The sequence below is a fragment of the Accipiter gentilis genome, chromosome 14 (assembly GCF_929443795.1).
Source record: "Accipiter gentilis chromosome 14, bAccGen1.1, whole genome shotgun sequence".
In the NCBI taxonomy this organism is placed as follows: domain Eukaryota; kingdom Metazoa; phylum Chordata; class Aves; order Accipitriformes; family Accipitridae; genus Astur; species Astur gentilis.
This window is the reverse complement of record NC_064893.1, coordinates 26,577,496-26,591,975: the sequence shown is the minus strand read 5'-3', so window position 1 is coordinate 26,591,975 and position 14,480 is coordinate 26,577,496. Positions and strand designations below refer to the sequence as shown.

General features: G+C 42.5%; 1 protein-coding gene across 1 annotated transcript; it reads left to right on the top strand.

Moving 5' to 3' along the window:
* Window positions 1-1,116: 1,116 nt before the first annotated feature.
* Window positions 1,117-10,971, top strand: LOC126045322 (1,25-dihydroxyvitamin D(3) 24-hydroxylase, mitochondrial). Its single transcript, XM_049816282.1, has 12 exons — window positions 1,117-1,472; window positions 1,590-1,780; window positions 2,006-2,099; window positions 2,823-2,919; window positions 4,149-4,240; window positions 5,040-5,151; window positions 6,556-6,701; window positions 7,027-7,193; window positions 7,970-8,048; window positions 8,472-8,666; window positions 8,775-8,886; window positions 9,655-10,971. Exons 1-11 carry the CDS (start codon window positions 1,176-1,178, stop codon window positions 8,883-8,885), a joined length of 1,581 nt encoding a protein of 526 aa, XP_049672239.1. The 5' UTR covers window positions 1,117-1,175; the 3' UTR covers window position 8,886; window positions 9,655-10,971.
* The last annotated feature ends 3,509 nt before the right edge of the window (window positions 10,972-14,480 follow it).

Here is a 14,480-nt window from a genome sequence, read left to right as displayed (position 1 = left end):
CATTTTTCTCTGTATTGATGACTGCTACCTTGGTCTTTTTATTATTAATTTGACTTTAAGATATGTGCCTTTATGGGCCTCAGGTTCCATGTCGGACCCATCTTCTGATTATTCCTCTGCTTGTCCCTTGCGTAACACACCCATCTGTCTGCACACTCTGCATCTTACTGTCAGACACTTAAAAGAAGGGGATTAAGAACTGAATCACAAAACACAACTTGAGAAAGATGAAAAAAGGTAGCGTGGGGTAGGAGAAAATCAAGTCCTCGTTGTAGCATACCTGTCTTTCCTGGAAATCCTCTGGTTTACAGGTAGCTTTTTGTCTTGCAGCAAGTTCCACAGCCTCTCTGACTCCTCTTGCAAGGAGAGGACAGAAGTACCCAGGTGTCCTGACCTGCTCTGTCTGTGCTAGCACCTCTCCTGCCTTCACTTGGCATGACAGCCTTCGGTTCTCTCCGAGGCTTACTGTGCAGTTTCCGATTAAGACTTGTGGCAATAACTGATTTTTGTCGGCATTTAATGGCTGCCAACACTAATAGCGAAGGGAATTTTGCCTTCTCAGGTGATGCACTCACATGCCCTTTTCATAAATAGGTGGTTAGTCACCCAGATAGGGTAAGAGCAGTCCACCCAACAAAACTGGTTAGTTCTCAGCCCCCCTGCAATTTTTATTCCATCATTTCAGAGTGCAAATACCGAGGAAAGACTGAACTACGCAGCCACCTGTGCGCTGCAGTATGAACACCACGGGGCCCCCCCCACGGGCCCTGACCGCCTCGCCCCGCTAAAAAGCCGATTTTTAATTTTTTTTTTTTTTTTTTTTTTTTTTTTTCCGAAAGAGAGACAGAAATAGCTTTACGAGACCGTTCGCTCGAGCGGGTGCCGCTACCTGCCGCCCTGGCCGCCTCCTGCCTCCCGCTCACCGCCGGCTCCGGAGCCGCCGGCAGCCCCCCGGGGAAGCTCGGCGGGGCGGCGGGGCCGGGACCGCCGGCAGCCCCCCCGGGGAAGCTCCGCGGGACGGAGCCGGGGACGGCGCTGGCGCGGTGCCCTCCCGCCTCGCCTGAACCCTTTCACGAACCGCTCAGCCCCGCAGCCTCCCCGGACCGGGCGGGGCCGGGCGGGGCCGGGCCAAACCGGCCCCACCTCACCCCACCCGGGGCTCCCATTGGCCCCCGATGAAAGTCCAGCGAGCCTCCCGGCTGCTATATAGGAACATCTCGGGGGCGGGGGGGGGGGGGAATGGGTGTCTCGTCGCCGCGGCTATGGGAGCCTACAGCATCTTCCTCCGGCCCCCCGCCCTCACCTGCGGCCGCGGCCCCCCCGCGCAGCGCTGCTTCGCCTCCTCCCTCTGCGCCCCGCGGGGCCGCGGCCACCCCCTGGCCGCCTTACCCGGCCCCCCCCGCTGGCCGCTGATGGGCAGCCTGCCCGACGTCCTCTGGAAGGGGGGGCTCAAGAGGCAGCACGAAACGCTGGTGAGGAGGGCTGAGGGATGGGGATGCTGCGGGGGGGGGCCAGGGGAGCGCCTCGCACTCACCGGACCGGGGGTGTGTGTGTGTGGGGGGGTGTGTGTCTCTCTTCTGCGCCCCCAGGCTGAGTACCACAGGAGGTTTGGCAAGATTTTCCGCATGAAGCTGGGGGCTTTCGACTCGGTGCACATCGCAGCCCCCTGCCTCCTGGAAGCCCTGTACCGCCGGGAGAGTTCCTGCCCTCAGCGCCTGGAGATCAAACCCTGGAAAGCCTATCGGGACTATCGCGACGAAGGCTACGGGTTGCTGATCCTGTAAGCGGCCCCCGGGAGGCCCAGGGGGGGTGCAGGGAGGGCCGGTTACCGCCGAGAAGCGGCTGCGGCGTCAAGTTTGGGGCCGTCGGTGCGATGAAGGCGCGTCGGCGCCCGGCGCTGCCGGAGGTGTCTGGCTGCACATGCCGCGGGTTTGATGGGGTGGGGTGGTTTTTTCCTTCTTTAAGCCTTTCTCTTTCCATCCTCGCTGTTTTTAATTCAATCTAGGGAAGGAAGGGACTGGCAGAGGGTAAGAAGTGCCTTTCAGAAGAAATTAATGAAACCCAGGGAAGTTGCGAAACTGGATACCACGATCAATGAGGTACTGTGCTTTGAGAAACTCTTTCCCTGTCCCCGCTCCCCTGGAAACCTGGGAAATAAAAGCAGATCAAGTGATCCGGTTTGCCTGCATAGCTGTCGATTTGCTCTACAGTGGTAAAACCATGAGTTCATACTCTTGAAATCATTCAGGGAATAGTGAGTACAAACTGGTTACCAGGGTCTGACCAAAAGGGAGACCACACAGCAACCTGTAGTTGAGATTGCCCGTCCTCACAGAACGATAAGATTATTCCACAATGATACGGGCTCCTGCAAACAGAGTTTTTACTTACTTTTCTTGCATTTAGTGTTTTTTGCCCTTACCCCCTTCATTCTTATGTTCCTCCCGTCAAGGAACACCTCCCTCTTTAACGTCTGTGTTCCTCATTGAGTTTGAGGAGCATCAGTGATAAACAGCTTTATCCTATTTATTGTGGAAACTCCAGTATTATCCCAGCATCAGACTGAAGCATTTCATCCCTGTGGAGGAAAGCTCGGCTCGTCAAAGTACAAGCAGTAATAACATGACAGTTGTGTAAAATACAAGCATACGTTAACACAGGGAAATCGAATCTTGCTCAAAGAACAGGAGACAGAAGTACTCCTCTCTTATGCGAAATTGTTATCTATTTAAAAGACAGCTGAAATGCTAAATTACACAGGATTTTTATTAGTTGAGGTAATTTTATTCCCTTCTTTTCTCTCTCTTCTCTCAACTGCTTAGGTCCTGGAGGACTTCATGTACAGAATAGATGATGTTTGTAACCACAATGGACAAATGGAAGATGTCTATTCAGAATTCAACAAATGGTCATTTGAAAGTAAGTTGTTTTTTCCCTGAGAATGGTATGTGTTTTGTACCTGCCATGGCATTTCAGTTAAAGTAGGATCAGTGATGAATGTGTAGGCTGATTATTTCCAAACTATCAGCTACAATATCATGGAAAGTGGGTTGCAGAAAAGCCAGGGGACTAGCAGTAAAAGTGCAAAATTCAGCAGCAGCTATACAAACTCTTCTGTCCGGTTATCTATGTGGCTTGTAAAAAAATTCAAACATTATAGTGACTTATAAATCCAAAACTTGGGGGAATCACAGCGCATTTATCTAGAGCGGGATCAGATAACACATGACCAGTTTTGTCCATCTGATATTTGTTAATTATCAGCAGCACAAGATCAACGAAATGATCCAATAACAGTGAAGGAGTATTCGTTGTAGACAAGAGTTGGAAAATCCCACTTAAGATGTTTAGTTTACATTGGGGTTGAGAAGCACTGGAATAAGTTACCAACACAGGAGCCTCCATCTTTAGAAACCTTTCAGAGTACACTAAGGAACCATCTGCCAGGAATGACTTAGGGCAGAAGAAACTGCATCAGTGGTTCCCAAGAGGAGGGATGGTTGGGTACAGCGCATAACTGAACGAGCTCTGCCAGACGTGGCTGCTCGTGGCTGGTTCATCTCAGCAACCTGTGTACTGAGTTCCTGAAAGTGGGGGGTTTCTTCTTCCACTGTCAGTGGTGATGGCTACTTTTGGAAAGGGAGAAATAGTGACAGCTTTAAAAAAAAAAAACAACAACAACAAAAACCCCCCAAAAAAACCAAACAAGTGGAAAGAGGTGGAAACTGGTGGCGTGTGGGATGCTGCCAGTGTTTGCAGGTGGTTTCTGGCTGTGGAAAGGGCTAGGAGATGCTGGAGTAGATGGCCTCTTCAGGCCCAGTTTTTCTGCAACTCAGTTCTCTACAGTAGTGTTTCCTAACAGCTTATTTCCCAAATATGCCAGCCCTGCTTGGCAGAATGGCCTGCTGCTTGTGGGGGGATCAGTGGTGGTTCTTATTCGTGAAGAAAGTGCCACTGTAAGGGCACCTTAGCTAGATATACTGCTACTTGGGTCGGAGGCAAATGTGCAGAGGGTGTTTTGAGTGCTGCTTTCACAGGTGTGTATCATAGAACATTTTTTAATAAGGAAATCCAAGCCATTCCTTGACAATAAATGGTGGACACCATTTTTGTTTATATCATTTAATGCTAGGTTTGCTTAACAACAGGTATCTGTCTGGTGCTGTATGGAAAGAGGTTTGGTCTCCTACAGCAGGATGTAGAAGAAGAAAGTTTGAACTTCATCAAGGCTGTAAAAACGGTATGGAAGAGTCTTTACTGGGGGTGTAGTGAATTTCTACCCCTACGACTAACAAGAGCATACCAGTTTAAATGTGTCACCTGAAAAAAGAAACTTAAGCCTCTGTACCACATGTGTACGGGCAGGCAGTCTTGCATATCCAAGGTGATGCTTACGTGCAAAATTAGTACTGAATGACTGTCTCATTTATGAAATGCCTAAATCTGTAGGGGAACAATGCTGTATGGACGTCAAGGTAATCCTGGAAATAGAGTTGTCAGGTTGGTTGGTTGACTTTCCTCTCCCTCTGAGACACCTGTTGTGCAACACTGTTGTTTGTTGGGTGGAAGTCTTGGAGTTGTGTGGGATTACGTGAATATGCTGGGTTTGGAGGTTAGTCATTCCTGCGAGCACACCTGCTGTGCATTTTGCTGCAACTTGGACTCTGGTGATATATATCTGCCTAATTTCAGCCATCTAAAAGTTAGGTATCTAGCCTAGCCTAGTTTTTTAGCTCCATCTGTTGTCAAGGGAGAGAGAGGCACTGCCAAAGGGTGGCTTGTCCTATTCTAAAATAGGTGCCTAAAATAGATAGGATGAATTGCCCACTGGAGAAGCCTCCTATCCTCCGCTGGCTGTTCCTAATTTCTAGCTGGATATGGTCTAAGTAGGTTGAGACCCATCCTTTCTGTCCAGGATGGAAAATCTGCTAGAATCTCAACTCCCTGAAAATTGCCTCCTACTTTACAGTCTAATTGTGTTCAGAGATTGCAAGTAGATAAATTAAAGAAAGACTTCAAAAACTCTTTCTCCACCACAGATGATGGCTACTTTTGGAATGATGATGGTGACCCCTGTGGAACTTCACAAGGGTCTGAACACAAAAGTCTGGCAAGCTCATACTAAAGCATGGGACGATATATTTAAAACAGGTTCTTGTTTTAAACACAATTTCTCTCCTTTCCTTTAATCTCTGTTTCCTACTTGGTGGAATTAACTTTCTTCGTACTTGCTGCTGCTCTATGCTGCTGTTAATTGCTGCCTTTGGCACAGACTGAGACGCCTTTGCTGCAGCTAACCACAAACCTATTCCAAGCATGGGAGCACTGTTTTCTTATGACTAACATTTAGGTCTGGTTGTGGGGCAATATCCAATCCCCAAGGAAGCCCCAGTAATTTGGGAGCCAGCAACATCATGAGTCCACTTTAATCTGCCATTAAAGTAAATAGCCAGAAAGTGTGTAATCTCTTTAAAGGCAAGGTATGTGAGTGAGAAAAGGGACCTCCCTCAAAGAGACCTCAAAGGGAGTTGTTTTCCTGAGAAAAAAGAATTTTGCATGCAACAAAAGCCTGTTTGCTAAAAAAAAAAAAAGAAAAAAAGGGGGGGTTTCTGAACAACCTGGATATAGTCCTAAGTCTTAAAAACAGAAGCAATTTAAATCATAAAGTACAGTTTGGCCTTTTGACATTTTCTGTTTATTTAAGATGAATTGGCCTTCAAGGTTACAAAAATTACTCTAACTCCAGATATGGAATTAAGTCTATATTTTTCAATATTTTGCTAGACAGTGGCAGTTACAGCTATAGATTAAGAAAGATTTTGGTGCTTGAATGATTGTAATGCTGAGTGATAGATTTCTCTTGGGTATTTGAGTACTTGATACTTCAGGACCTTTGGTCAGCCAGCCACATGTGCAATTATTTTATTGCTTCTTAGTTTATGGGTTTTAGGAAAGACACTTCAAACCAGTTTTGTTCAGAAAAAACAGTTTGACACTTTCACTTGACATGAAGAGATCCTTACTAGGAACTGGTCTTAACAATTGGGATATTAATGAGAAAGGGTGGGCAAAATATAGTCCTCTATATTTAAAAAAAAAAAAGAAATAGCATGTAGAAATATGGCATCTATTTTTGCCTTCCCCTAGTAAATCAAAGGCTTAAATTTCCCCTCGGGGAGTCTGAGTGCTAAGTCTCTTTGATTCTTTAACACATTGATCCCCTTTTGAAGATCCAAGCTAATAAATTTTACACACTTGTATTTCTGTTTGCTAAATACTTCATTCCACACATCACTGATTTCCTTTCCTAATTTAAGAAAGCAGAATTCCTAATAGTTTGCAGGAGCTCCTTCTGTTCAGAAGTGATTTTTGTGACTATTTTGTCTAAAAAGTGAAAATACCATTATTTATTCAGTATAATACTCATTGCTTGAAAAAAGATCACAGCTTGGTATCTTCTTCCAAAATCCTGCATGTGAGACATATTTTTGCTTTTATTTTTATAGTATTTCTAGTAATTTTTCCATTAATTACCTCCTGCTTCTCCCTCCTCAGCCAAGCACTCAATTGACTGTCGACTGGAAAAACACTCTGCAAACCCTCAGGAGGATTTCCTGTGTGACATCTATTCTGCAGGACAACTTTCCAAGAAGGAGCTGTACGCTGCTATCGCAGAGCTCCAGATTGCTGGCGTTGAAACGGTAAACCTGACTTTCCAAGAGCTTGTTAAAGTTAGCATCCTTCAACTCCCTGCTTTCTTCCATAACCTAACCATCACAGCACCTGAGTGAGCTAGTCCTGTAGTTGCTTCAGTGGCCTAAGTGCAAGTGAATTTTTACCTGAAATCACTAGATTATTTCTTCTGTTTGTTACTCCTAGAGAACAATTGGGATGGCTCATAATCCCTTAGGCTTACAAAATACTGTAAGGCAGCGACCAGCTGTAAATTCTGCTTTGAATTTTTGGCAACTTCTTGTTTCTGTCACCACAAATGGAGGTCTTGCATTTCTTTTTGGTTTGTTTCAGACGGCCAATAGTTTACTGTGGGCTTTGTATAACATTTCACGCAATCCACACGTTCAGCAGAAGCTTTTCCAGGAAATACAGGGTGTTTTGGCTGCTAATGAGAGTCCAAGTGCTGAGGACTTGAAGAATATGCCCTACCTAAAGGCATGTCTGAAAGAATCCATGAGGTAAAATTCTCAAATAATTTGCAAATGTGAAATGATCACAGGTTTTTACCAGATAGTGTGTACTAAGGAGAAAGAATTTTCTAGTTGTCAGGGTTTCAGCTGGGATAGTGTTCATTTTCTTTCTGGTAGCTGGTATAGTGTTATGTCTTGAATTCAGTGTGAGAAGAATGTTGATAACACACTGATGTTTTCAGGTGTTGCCAAGTAGTGTTTAGACTAAAAGTCAAGGATTTTTCAGCTTCTCATGCCCAGCAAGAAGGCTGGAGGGGCACAAGAAGTTGGGAGGGGACACAGCCAGGGTAGCTGACCCAAACTGGCCAAAGGGATATTCTATACCATGAGATGTCATGCCCAGTATATAAACTGGGGGGAGTTGTCCAGGGAGGGATTGCTGCTGGGGAACTAACTGGGCATCGGTTGGCGAGTGGCAAGCAATTGCATTGTGCATCACCTGTATATTCCAATCCTTTTATTAGTATTGTCATTTTATTATTGTTATTATTATCATTATTAGTTTCTTCCTTTCTGTCCTATTAAACTGTTCTTATCCCAACCCACAGGTTTTACCTTTTTTCTTCCAATTCTCTCCCCCATCCCACTGGGGGGGGTGGGAGGGGAAGTGAGTGAGTGGCTACGTGGTGCTTAGTTGCTGGCTGGAGTTAAACCATAACACTAGTATATATAATTTTGTTCACCTTGTTGTTTAAGGTAAACTATGATAGATACAGGAAGAAGGAATGCTGGAAATTTAACTCGTTTTGTTTCCTTCACTGTAGATTAACACCATCGGTGCCATTTACCACTCGGACCATTGACACAGAAATAGTTCTGGGGGATTATGTACTGCCCCAAGGGGTAAGTCAATTAATTTAGCTTACTAGAATATTTTGTCATTGATTAACTGTCCTGTAAACCACTGGAGTTGGATGTATTTCAGTCTCAGAGTGACTTTGCCAGAGGATGAGTCCCAGGATAAGGATGAGGAATTCACACCAAGAATTCCCATAAACTGAAAACCATACCTGCCTGCACTGCTGTTTGATTTAGACAAAAATATTTTGGTGTGCTATTTTAAAAAATTTTCAAACTTTCCCATGATTTTCTGGGGAAACTATGACCTTTTCTGTGTTGGAAATAATCTTCAGAGAATTACACGACATCTTCTAAGGAAATTACCTCACCTTTACTGTTACGTTATTTTTTTCCATTAACAAACTGATTCACTTGGTAGCTCTAAGCCAATTTGTAATGAGACTCTCTCTATTGCTTTGTTTGTAGACTGTACTAATGATAAATAGCCATGCCCTGGGCTGCAATGAAGAGTACTTTAATGGCTGGACTCAGTTTAAACCAGAGCGCTGGTTTCAGAAGGACTTAATAAATCCTTTTTCTCATGTTCCATTTGGCATTGGGAAGAGGATGTGCATTGGGCGCCGTGTAGCAGAGCTACAGCTTCACTTGGCCCTTTGCTGGGTAAATACTCTAAAATGGCATTCTGTACACAATGCCTGGTTGTTCAACATTTAGCCTAATCAGAAGATCTAGAAGCCAAAGCATGCTCACTGAATGTTTGTGTTTCAGCTCATTCGCAAATACCAAATTGTAGCAACTGATGACAAACCAGTAGAAACACTCCATTCAGGAATACTGATTCCCAGCCGGGAGCTTCCCATTGCATTTCACAGACGATAAGGTATGTGCATAAGGGTCTCCTGAGGACATAAGACATTTTTCTTGGAACATCATTTAGAATTTTTATAGAACTGTGAGTGTAAGAGAGCAAATATTTTTCTTAGCTTTATTCTCACAAAGAGAGATTTATTGAATGCCATCACATTTTGTTACTTTTAACAGAAAATATTCTATGTACTAAGACGACAAATTTTGCATGGCTTATGGCTCTGCAGTTAGCGGTCTAGTTTTAAACTCCAAGACAGCATGTCTTCTGTGCATGATGCAGATCAGAAATGGGGAAATCAAAATTTATATATTGAAGGAGAAAATAATAGCCATCATTTTGTTATAATATAACTTCTCCTCTGCATTTCTAGAATATATTTCCTGAAAAACAGTATTTGATTTTGAGCTTCAATGTACAGTTTAAAAAGAAAATGCCCTAGTGAAGGAAAAGTACACCAGTGCACTACAGAGTTTAGATAAGAAAACTTGATTTTAGACAGAAGGATAAAGAAAAGAAATATCTATTTGTAAATAGTCATGCAATGTTGCAACTTATTATATGTTTTTGGTTCAAAAAACCTGAATGTAAGATTTTCTCTGCTCACAAGCTTATACAAAGAAGCTAACAAAAAAATACTGGGGGTGGTATTTTTTTGCTGGCCAACACCACAGGAAAAAATCACCCAGTATAATCTGAGTAACTCCTTTAACTGAAGCTCATTCAGTGCTATTTGCTTTTAAACAATTGATCACTATATACATTCTTTTCTCTTTAATACAGCTGCAGAAAATAAATGCCAACCTTGCTGCTGCCTTCTCTGAAAAAATATACATCAACTGGGAAAGTCAAAGCCTATGGTAACCAGTGGAGAAACTGCAACATGTGTGCCTTGAACAATTGCTGAGCTAGAAGTACCAAGAAAAGCTCCCATACTGTTTTATTGGGAAAATGTGGTTAGTTATGTCAGCTGTAATTAGCAATGTAAAAAGGAAAGAAAAATACCATGCACGTTCATATACCTATGCAAATATACTGATTTAGTGCAGCTGAGGGGCTGTACAGGATAGAGCATGATAATGAGCTGTGGCATGTTATGTATAGTTCTTGTTAGTGCACAGTGAAATTATGATAGCCTCAAGCTGTCCAGCAGGCTAGCTTGGAAAGAGCTGGTTTCCAGCTTGTGGGTGTCATATATAGGACACCTGTGGGGACAACAGTCACAACTGAACTGGCCCTGTTAGCTCAGAGTTGAAGAGCTTTGAGGAGTCAGCTTAATGGAAAAGAAACTCACTTAGTCCTTATCAAATTAGCAGTGTCATGAATTAAACTGAGAAGTAAGATGGCAGTCTGTAATAAGGCTAACAACAGGCCTTAAAAATTAGAATAATTAAAGAAGTATACTTTCCCTAACATTATTCACTTCCTTAATAAAAGGGAAATAAGGACAAAGGTATATAACAGGATTTATTCCTCATGTCTGCACAGTACTTTGAACAGTTGCAGAACTGTGCCTGCCACACACTCTGCTCATACCCAGAGTTTCATGCCTCCAACTCCCACACAAGCCATTTTATCACAACTTTATTGTAAAACCCTAGTAGTCTTTTATTGCATGAAAGGCCTTATCCATAAATGGAATCGCTGGAATCCTATGGGTTCTGCCACTATTAAATGATGATTATCCTAACAGGATAGTTACTTCATCAGATGAGTAATATAAAATGTGTGTTTCAAAGACCCACAGGACATAAGGATCCTAAACATTTCAAAGAGGTCTGTTTCTTGTGGAGATTTCAATACCTGTATCTGAAGGTTAAAGTTGTCACTGCCCTGCATGTAATACTGTATGTTAACTATTATGGTCACTAGTGTTTTTTTCCCATGATGCAGTTTCAAGGACAGGTTTATATGTGTAACCATGAATGGTTATTTTTATTTTTTTACATTCTGAAATGATACAAGTCCTTAGAATTTGTTGGTCTGTCTCCTGTGGTTTTTTGGTTTGTTTTCCTCTGCTGTTATACTCAGACATGTAAATATAGCCATAGTACAATGTGTAAAGCAATTTATGCATTATCTGAATCTTTCTAGTCAATTTTGTAAAACAATAAAGATTTCTATTTTTTTTTCTATAAATACTGTTCTATAGTTTCTTATAAAGTCCTTGCAGCCTTACAAAAACCTTGTCTTTCATGGTAACTTCTTGCAAAAAATCCCTCTGCTTCATATCCTCGATGGGCTTGAACTTGAACTTCTACAGAATCGAGTTACTCTAATTCAACAGTGAAAAACTTCTGCTTTATGATACCCACCCCCCCCCCCCCAGTTGCCTGATTGTGTGCTATAATGATAGTCTAGCTGGGAAACAGTTTGCAAAGCCCAGCTCCTGGCAAAAGGGTATAGTGGGCACCAGCGCTGGCGAGGTGGATCCCGGGTTAGCAAGTGCAGGGGAGTTAAGCTCTGCAACACAGAACCTTGATGCCACACTCCTTTTGTGCCATTAATCTAGCCATTCCTTCAATCCAGGCCAGCCCTAGTGTTCAGGAATGTATTAAATCCATGCCTACAGCCCCTTTTCCCCTGTATAATCCTATCAGACAACAGTGAATGCTAATGTTAGGAGGTTTTCTGCAGCCGTAGCAGTCTGAACGTGTTCCTCCCCAGCGTGCACAGTACTGAGGTCTCCAGGGATGGGATTGTTACATTTCTCTGCCATTATGACAAGATAAAATCAATAGAAAGTTCTGAGGAAGGATGAAAATAGTTTGAACCTTTGCAGGATAAAAAGAAATGGTGTATATAAAAAGAAAGCCATCCACCCAGCATTGTGACTGACAGCCTGATGGTTACACAAAGAGTAAATCTGACAGTTATCAAAACCATACTGTCTTTGCCAAGTGAAGGCTGCCTCCGGCTGAGTGAATGATGGTGTAAGAAAAATCGTACAGCACTATGTGAGAATGTCGCTTTTCTGAAAATCATATTGCAGTGTGTACTTTAGAGTGACTGTAGTTTGTGCTGCTGAAACTAATCTGGCAGCTGGGAGCACTGGGTCCCAGAGCCCACAGAGGGTGGGCTGGGAGACCATAGGTGCTTACCCGATCCCCTGGGAGCTGCCGCAGCTAAGGTGCAAGACTGTGTGGGGACATCTACCCAAGCTGCTACAACAAAAATATACGCTAACTCACTTCATATAGTCGTATAAACTACTATTACTCCATTAAAGCCAATGGAGTTGTGCCAACGTGAAAAAAGTGTTAACAGAAAGTCAGGACTATTGTTCAATTCCAGGCATATCACATTGGTCACAAATGTTCCGACGATTTAACTTTTAAAGACAACCAAAGAGAAGAAGCGTTATTTAGTTGAACTGTCCTTGACAGTGTACTTATCAGCTATTTCGAAATCCTTTATTGCTTCTGTATAGTAAATCACAGGTTCATGCTTGCTGAACTGCTTATTATTTTCACTACTTAAATTCAGTGGACTCAAAGATCTATACAAGTGTTGCTCTGAGTAAGGTTTTTGACCAACTCTATACAAGCAGAGGCACAAATTTGTGCTGTCTTCTGGATTTCTAAATGTACCATAACCACTGACCTGGATAATTTTGTTCCGGAAGCTTTGTAGATTTTCAAGGTCCTGAAGTTTTCAAAGAACTTCATTAATCTGCTACCTCAAAGTAAATGTCCAAAGCAATTTACCTAGGAAATAGGTAATTATCAAACTACACAGATAATGAATGACCAAGCCAGACTTTCACATTAAGAAACCCACATGGCTTGCTTTTTCTTGTATTTCAGAAGTATGAAAACAGTATGATACTTCTGAGATCAATAAATGTCTATGAAACCTTTCACCAATGGTCAGCTGGATAAATTCAGTTTGGTTCTTTGCTTCTTTGAAATAATTTGCTCATTCAGTATTACTTAGTAGAAAGACAATGACAACACTACTTCTCTGTTATCATCTCCTACAGTTACTCCTCAGAGGAAGATAGTTGGATCATAAAATGAATGGAATTCATTGGCCTCCACATTAACTTTCTCAAAAAGAAAGTGAATGAGGTTTACCTTTCCAAAAGGAAGTTAATTCTGTTCAGGCTTTAGGCATGTTAGTGGGAATGGTACAGACGAAGCTGGAGCCAACTAATCTGTGCTTTTTTTTACGGATGAAGAATGCCAGTTTTCCGGAGTGACAATCTGGCATTTTTCATATATGTTTCTGTTCATTACAAGCTGGCTGTTATATAGTATGCTCTGAGTCAGTCTCTGTATACACCTTTCAATGCTGTGATTAGATGACAGATAATCTGTTCTAGTTTGTCTTCTTCCACACTGAGAAGGATCTTTGTTCTCAACGACTAGAGGTAGAATTCATATCTGTATCAGTGCTGACTTTAACTGATCAGGCAAAATAACCAAGGCTCTGAAAAACTAATTCTGCAAAATGTTCATAGCTGAAGTTCATTTCAGAACAAATTTTAGGAGAAGCAAGTGCTTAATTTTAAATATGTGAAACATCGTATTGACCTCAGTGGGACTACAAGTGTATGTGTGGCTTTTTAAATGCATTCTCACTCTTTATAAAAGAAGAAAGTTTAACAATTTCCAGCATGTCGTTTGTGGCACACATATTCAAAATTCATTAAGGGTTGTATCTTTAGAAGAAAAAGCTGCCTTTTTACTTCAGATAATTGAAACAAAGGGCCTATTGAGATTGAAACTATAAGCAGTCTCATTAATCTGTTGCCCTGGATGTGTGTGTTGTTCTGATAACGTGTGGATTGATATACCATAGCGTGGGTGGCTTCATTCAAATTTTTTTGATGTGTCTTTCCAGGCATGGCTTGGGAAAAAAGTATGAATATTATATTACGAAACTGAGGATTATGCTCACTTACTTACTTTTATTCTTGGGTATTTCTGAGTATCAGCTTTCAAGAGAGTAAAAACCAGAGAGATGCTAAATTGTTTTGCCACAGAAACAGCACACGTCCTGACCTTTCTGCCAATACTGCTGCCTCTTCGCTCTCTTGTACTGTAGCTCAGGGCTGCAATCCCGCTGCCTTAAATCCCTTCCGCGCACCGAGGTAGAAGCAGGAATACATTTGTTGACACTGAGAAATGTAAACTAACGTGAAACTGGTATCAACCACTACAGAGTCAGTACAATTCTTTGGGCAGGGCAGTGTAGCTGGTACGGACGGAGACCACACCTGGGATCTGGTTCAACATCACAGTGTACTTTTTCCAAGGGAGCCCAACTCTCCATGTGAATATTACTGTTCACTTCTCTCTTGTCTGTTTATCCAGAAGTGCATTAACACCCCAGACAGTACCTATCCGGACCTTATCTTCTGTATTCCTATATTCTTCTTTGCTAGCAGAGGAAGGACTACATTGACTTTCAACTCTTGTCCATAGTTTTTGTCTCAGCTCTATGAGCCTGCGGCTTTGGAACAACATAAAAAATTAAACTTAAGCTATAGTATTTGGATCCAGAAGGAGTTTTAGAAATCTTTACATTGTGGGGTTTGGACGGAGCTGAACACTTATGGAGCAATCCTCCTTCTGACAAGGAAAGCAACAATGAGACTTCTTTAT